This window comes from Xyrauchen texanus, chromosome 32, assembly GCF_025860055.1.
Source record: "Xyrauchen texanus isolate HMW12.3.18 chromosome 32, RBS_HiC_50CHRs, whole genome shotgun sequence".
NCBI classification, from domain to species: Eukaryota; Metazoa; Chordata; class Actinopteri; order Cypriniformes; family Catostomidae; genus Xyrauchen; species Xyrauchen texanus.
In genome coordinates this window covers 260,001-267,500 of record NC_068307.1, presented here as the reverse complement: position 1 = coordinate 267,500, position 7,500 = coordinate 260,001, and the positions used below count along the sequence as shown (strand labels likewise).

The following is a 7,500-nucleotide window of genomic DNA, read 5'->3' as shown; positions in this document are numbered from 1 at the left end:
AAACAGCACAAAAGCCGAGTGTCGGAGCAGCGTTACCGCAGTGAGATGGAACACCTGGGATACACTTAAATCCACAGATCACATGACCTGCAAACAGACGCTTTTCTTTGAGAATTCTAAAGGCCATTTTTACAGTTTTAATGCAGGTTCAAAGTCTTAAAGTGACGACATTTACTCTTCTTTAAGCTATTTAGAAGCGGATAGTCACACAGGGGAATTTGAGCAACATGGCAAAGTCTCAAAAGTGCCATAAACTGGAAATGAGGAACTTCACGTGGTCAGTGAGATGCAGCGGGTGGAAGCACAGATCACAGATCTACAGATTCATTATTAGTATGAAGCTTCTTACACTAGATCAGTTTCTGCCTGTGCATGTTCAGTGTTCTGGATCAAACACTTTTCAGTGTGGACAGTTGCAACATTAATACGAATGATTTATACGTTTATAATAAGCCTCAAATATACAAACAGCAGGAGTGATGATCGAGCGTTACATGCATGAAGCTTCTCATCATTCGGTCCATATTTTCTTGTGATGCAGATTCATTCCCAGGAATCTCTTCAGTCACTACAGGATACATGGAGAATATGGCATATTTAATAAGGTCTGTGCCCCCCATGCCCCCTACCGCACATGCCGTTCTGTCTGTTGCACAAGTCGACACACTTCATGGTTTATAGAAGATGAGATTGATTCGGTGACATGTTGCAGATAATGCATCAGATGTCATGAACGAACAATGAGCAACAACAACTGTATTATTATATGTAAAGATGATTAAAGATAGAAAGTATTGATCGTTGTTAGTTTACGTTAGCTAATGTAACCTGAATATTAAACACACTTCAGCAGTGTTGTTGGGACAGATCGACACCATGTTTGAGATATTTATTTTATTTCACAGTTTACATTCGTGCATGATTTCTCATTTACAATATTATAAAGGTTCCTTGAGAAAGCTATACATTATAGTATATGTTCTGTAGGTGATGATGCATGAAATAACTGCTGCAAGAAAAGCTTTCACAACTGAATTGCTCTTGCTAACCGAATTGTGTTCTTCATCATAAACTATATTTGACATCAGATGTAATGATGGGAGACGTCACAGGGGGTCTGACGTGTTGTCAGGGGGGTTTGAACACCCCTTCATGTGCAGTGTAACGTTTACTCCACTAGGATGTTACCTTGATCTACTTTGCATACATTTAAAATAGGAGGGACTTACAGGCCTGTTTAACTATTCATGTTTTGCATATTCAAATACGTCTTTTTATATGAAAGGCTGTGTGATTTGTTTTACATGTAAATAAATAGACACATATACATTATATGAAGCCGCACTGATCAGATATATTATACTTGCGGGACTTTTGCAAATATAGTGGATGGAAACAGGAGAGAGAGAGAGATGACCGGAAATGATGTCAGGACATGTTGCAGGCCAGACTCGAACCTGCTTCACCCATATAAGAACCACAGCTGTTCTCTTGCGCTAGTCGATGCATCTGCATCCAGACACAAGCCATGTGACAGGAAGTTGTGACCCTGCGTGGGACAAATGGAGAACCTCACATACCTCTCTTTTCATTTAAACTGGGCTTTTATATGTATGATGACGCCTCTCAATTATGTGTTCTGAAGGATTCATGGGCACTTTTTATCTTGTGGTGCTTTTGTAGACACTGTTATATAATGGTTGCCTTGAGGAGATATTGAAGTCTAGATGTCCATCAAAGGTCTGAGTGCAGTACAGGTCAAAGGTGAAGTTTATTTAATAAAGCTGACAGAACTTCACTGGATAGAAAGTGTATTACAGTATTTCATTAGATGTATGAAGAGGAATCACACATTTGTTCTTTGACTCTGAGTGACTGTGATGATGTCATTGGAACATTTGCATACTGCAGTTGGTCTTTCTCACATTTATTTGCATACTGAAATGTGCTCTTTCTTTCTCATGTCAGTTCATTAGAGTTGGATCTCTGCAGGACTGAATGAGTCTCACTGATAATCAGTCTGTTATTACATGTATTCAGAACAGAAGCTGTAAGGACTGATGTTTCCTTCAGCACATGCGGGATTATGATTCAGTTTTCACGAGAACATGTTTGAGAACACATTGTTCCCCTTCTGTCACTCACTCGACGTTGTGTCGAATATAGTGACCTTGAGAGCCTCACGTACCTCTGAACTTGAGAAAAGGCCAATGAGAAATTGGCAGACAGAATTTGCATGTATCGCCCCCGGACATACGGGTATAAAGGGAAGCGGGCGTGCATCTGTCAGTCAGGTTTTTTCTTCGGAGCCGAGCAGTTGTGCAGCAGCAAGCTGAAGTTCACCACTGTTCCACCTCTGTTGGCAAAGCACTGCTGTTGGATCTACGGCGCATTACCAGCGGCTTTCTCCCTCTCTGCACACTGTGCAGTCCACGCCCCTGGGCGCTTCCACAGCACTTCAGTCTGAAAGAGTGTTCTTTCCTAAAAGAGTATATTCACTCACAAAAGAGCAATACACTGCAGGCGTTGAATGTCCTTTTCAGGACGCGTCTTTTTAAAGATGACTCTCCGCCTCTGTGTGTAGTTCTTGGATGCGGTAGATATCTCTCCAAACTGACGGTCATAGACGCTGCCTCGTGTGTCTGGGTAGCGATCACACTGAGGTAGTGTTTGTGGATGGTTCATGTACTCACTGTGAGAACATGAGCATGGCAGCGTTGTGGTCATGGCTTTCATTTCTTAAAGGCTCCCGGATAGGGCCCCGGCTGCATTGGCACATCAACTGCCTAGAGTTGCTGGCTGTATTCCTTGCCCTGCAAAGATTTCTCCCGCTGATTCGGGGCAACTACGTCTTGATCCGTTCAGACAGCACTGCGACGGTAGTGTGCATAAATCGCCACGGTGGTGTGCACTCTCGTCATATGTCACAACGCGCCTGCCATCTCCTCCTTTGGAGTCAGCAGCGACTCAGGTCACTGCACGCCTTTCATATCCCGGGCAACCTCGACACGACAGCTGTCCCGACAGGTTTTGCCCAGCGGAGAGTGGAGTTTCCACCCTCAGGTGGTCAAGCTGATTTGGGACCGGTTCGACATGGCACAGGTAGACCTCTCTGCCTCCCAAGACAATTCCCACTGCCCGCTCTGGCACTCCCTGATAGAGGCCCCTCTCGGGACAGACTGGGGTGGCTGCGCAAGTACGCATTTCCCACATTGAGCCTTCTTGCACTGGTGCTGTGCAAGTCACCTTAGTGGCTCCTTACTGGCCCACTCGGACTTGGTTCTCGGATCTCAAGCTCCTCGTGACAGCACCTCCCTGGTAAAGTCCCCTGAGGATGGACCTTCTTTCCCAGAGACGGGGCACCCTCTGGCATCCATGCCCAGACCTCTGGAACCTGAAGATCTGAGTGATCTACCACCTGCGGTCGTAGACACTATCAACCAAGTCAGCGCTCCCTCAACCAGGCAGTATTACGCCCTAAAGTGGCACTTGTTCGCAAATTGGTGTTCTTCCCGGTCTGAAGACCTGCAGAGATGTGCAGTTCGGTCAGTGCTTTCATTTCTGCAAGAGAGATTGGAGGGGAGGCTGTCTCCCTCCACTTTGAAGGTGTATGTAGCCACTATCATGGTCAGATGCATTGGACAGCAAGTCTTTGGGTATGCACGACTTGATTATCAGGTTCCTTAGAGGTGCCCGGAGGCTGAATCCTTCCTTGGCCAAGCCTGTTCCCCTCCTGGGATCTCTCAGTTGTCTCTGTCAGCGGCACTTGCCTGGAGTTTGGTCCGGCAGATACTCATGTCATTCTAAGACCGCGACCGGCTACATGCCCAAGGTTCCTACGACCCTCTTCAGGGATCAGGTGAAGACTTTCCATTGCTGTGTCCGGTATATGCTTTGCATATCTATTTGGACCACACGCAGAGCTTTAGATGTTCTGAGCAGCTGTTTGTCTACTTCGGCAGACGGCGGAAAGGGAACGGCATCTCCAAACAGTGGTTAGCTCACTGGGTCTTTGACGCTATCTCCCTGGCCTACCAGTCCCAGTCCGTGCCCGCCCCCTTGGGGGTTCGAGCACACTCGACGAGAAGTGTGGCATCGTCGTGGGCACTGGCAAACGCTACCTCCCTAGCATACATCTGCAGAGTGGTTGCTTCTATGTACATATGTCAGCAGTTCACGTAACATGGTCTAGTGCATGGCGCTTTTAAACGGGACCCCTTGTGCCACTACAATCGACACAATGTCGAGAGAGTGACAGAAGGGTAACGTTATGGTTACTGTTGTAACCTCCGTTCCCTGATGGAGGAAATGAGACTTTGGTCCCCTTTGCCATGACACTAGACCTACCACTGTTAATGGCTGTACCTTATTCTCGGCTCCTCAGTGCAAAAACCTGACTGACAGTCGCACGACCGCTTGCCTTTATACCCGTATGTCCGGGGGCGGACATACGGGTATAAAGTAAATGATCTTCTCGAGCAGTCTATTGTGTGTTCACAACATCAGAAATAAAGGGAGAATTGTGGAAAAACACATAAAATGACAAAAAATAAAGAAATGTCCCAGACATACAAAATGTGGGGGCAAAAAATACAGTTCTTACTATTTTATTTTAGTTCTAGTTTCACATATTTGGGCATATAATCTGAGCTGATGATTTAACTCTTGGGGTAAGAGGTAATAAATTCTCAATCTTGAGCATTTGTATGAATAAATTGGTTAAACTGATGTATTTGATGTTTGAAGAAGACACTGTTTGTTTTATATGATTAGAACAAAAATGGCCTTCATAAGAGGTAAAATATTTATAAATAAAATGCCCCTGAAAATCAAATGCATGGGGTTAAAGAGGCCCTTTTATGTAAAGGTACATTTCTTTCACAGCACTGAATTATACACACTTGTGTCCTGTTCTATATGTTGTGCTTGAGGCTCTATAGGATCAGTGACATTATATGGCTTGATTATATTAGCAGTTCAAATGAAACTATTTTACACATCTAATATATTGGCAACATTCATTCAGTATCATGAACAAACAATAAATACAAATTTTTTATAGCATTTGTTAAGCTTTGCTAATAAAAATACATCGTTACTTCAAGTTAACTTATTATTAGTGTTACCTTTATATTTGATGACATCACCACCTGCAGTCATGATGCCCAGTGGCAGGGCAACTGTGCCATCTGCTGGCTCTAGTTTTTGAGGATCTGCCTGATGATTAAACACCATTCCAGTCTTTGAGATGCGCTGCTGATTATATACAAGCTGAATTAATAATAAAAAAAAGTACTTTTGTATTCAGAAGGGTTAGCCGCACTAAAGAACATGAATTCCTTTGATAATTATAATCTCAAAACAAGAGGCATCTCTGGATTGTTCCGGATGTTGTGCTGATTCTGACTGGATGTATGAAGGGAGTTCAGCACATTCACCATCAACACACTGACTTCAGCGTTACAAACTGAAAATATACACAACAAATCACCTCAAAAGTTTTATTCATGGAAAATAATGTCAACACACATACACAGATCATCATTTTCAACAGGTGTACTTTGACATCATCTATGATATTAATGAGCCCAGATGTCACTAAAGAACATCAATCCCTCGTTACATCACACGAGTCTCTTTGTGATCCAATATGACATGAAAAGACAGACACAGGACACATCAGTCACATGATGTTTACATCAATACATACTGGCACCAAATAATCATAACAATACAAGCATTTCAAAGATCAGTTCTAGTGTAGAATATATTACAGCACTCTTTGGACATGATTTGTGGCTGTAATGGAGCCGTCCTGCACCGCACAAACACAATTACAGATCATCACTGACACTTTCAGTTGTACTATATTTTATTTCATTCTTATTTACAGAAGGTTGGTGAGGACATTAATGAACTTTTACTGTTGAAAATACAAATACTTACGAGATATTGTTCCTACATTTGTTAATGTAACAAACAGCTCATTTTTTAATCTCATAAGCGCTTCAATTTCTCAGAAACATGCCGGTAAAAACACTGTTGGAAAGTCACAATTATTCTGAGTAACATATAAAAATAACCGACTGAACAGTGATTTTAATATCTATAAAGTAGTCCGATTTAACTGTCAGGTGAAGGACGCCGATATTTTAAATCCCTTAAAACATGTAAAAATGTAAATAAATATTCTCTATCATCATGCAGGGGACGTGAATAAAAAGCAACAACAAAAGATCTTTAGACAAAATAAATTCAGTGAATCTGTTCTTTGACACAATGAGTGTTTCTTTGTCTTGTATACACACACACACGCGCGCACACACTCAGATACACACACGCGCGCACACACTCAGATACACACACGCGCACACACACTCAGATACACACACGCGCACACACACTCAGATACACACACGCGCACACACACACTCACATACACACTCACACACACACACACTCAGATTCACACACACACACATTCACACACACATTCAGATACACACTCACACACACACACTCAGATACACACTCACACACACACTAGGATACACACTCACACACACATTCACACACACACATTCACACACACACTCAGATACACACACGCACACACACACACTCACACACACTAAGATACACACTCACACACACACACTCACTCAGATACACACACACACATTCACACACACACACTCAGATACACACTCACACACACACACACACTCAGATTCACACACACACACATTCACACACACACTCAGATACACACTCACACACACATTCACACACACACTAAGATACACATTCACACACACACACACACATTCACACACACGCGCACACACTCAGATACACAGGCACACACACACACACACTCACACACATTCACACACACACACTAAGATACACACACACTCAGATACACACTCACACATTCACACACATGCACGCACACACACACACACTCAGATACACACTCACACACACACACATGCACGCACATTCACACACACACGCACACACATTCACACGCACGCACACTCAGATACACACACTCACATTCACACACACACACTCACACACACTCACTCTCTCACACACACACTCAGATACACACATACACAAACACAAATACACACATACACACACACACACATTTTGCCATCCATCTCTCAAAATAACAGAGAGATTACTTTTTAGATATGACAAAAGGAGAGCACAAATGTACTGTATAAACAATCACATACAGCTGAAGTCAGATGTTTACATACACTTTGGTTGAAGTCACTAAAACTCATTTTTTAACCACTCCAAAGATTTAATATTAGCAAACTATAGTTTGGCGAGTCGTTTGGGACATCTACTTTGTGCATGACATGAGTTATTTTTCCAACAGTTGTTTACAGACCGATTGTGTCACTTTTAATTGACTATAACATAATTCCAGTGGGTCAGAAGTTTACATACACTAAGTTAACTGTGTCTTTAAGCAGCTTG

The 7,500-nt window shown here is 42.8% G+C and overlaps 1 protein-coding gene across 1 annotated transcript in view; it reads left to right on the top strand.

Moving 5' to 3' along the window:
* The window catches only part of zmat3 (zinc finger, matrin-type 3), a 20,192-nt gene extending 14,927 nt beyond the window's left edge, over positions 1-5,265 (top strand). Inside the window, exon 6 of the mRNA XM_052101637.1 lies at positions 1-5,265. This exon is cut by the window's left edge and continues 140 nt beyond it. Within this exon, the coding sequence (XP_051957597.1) occupies positions 1-69 (69 nt within the window). The 3' untranslated portion in view covers positions 70-5,265.
* Positions 5,266-7,500: the final 2,235 nt, after the last annotated feature.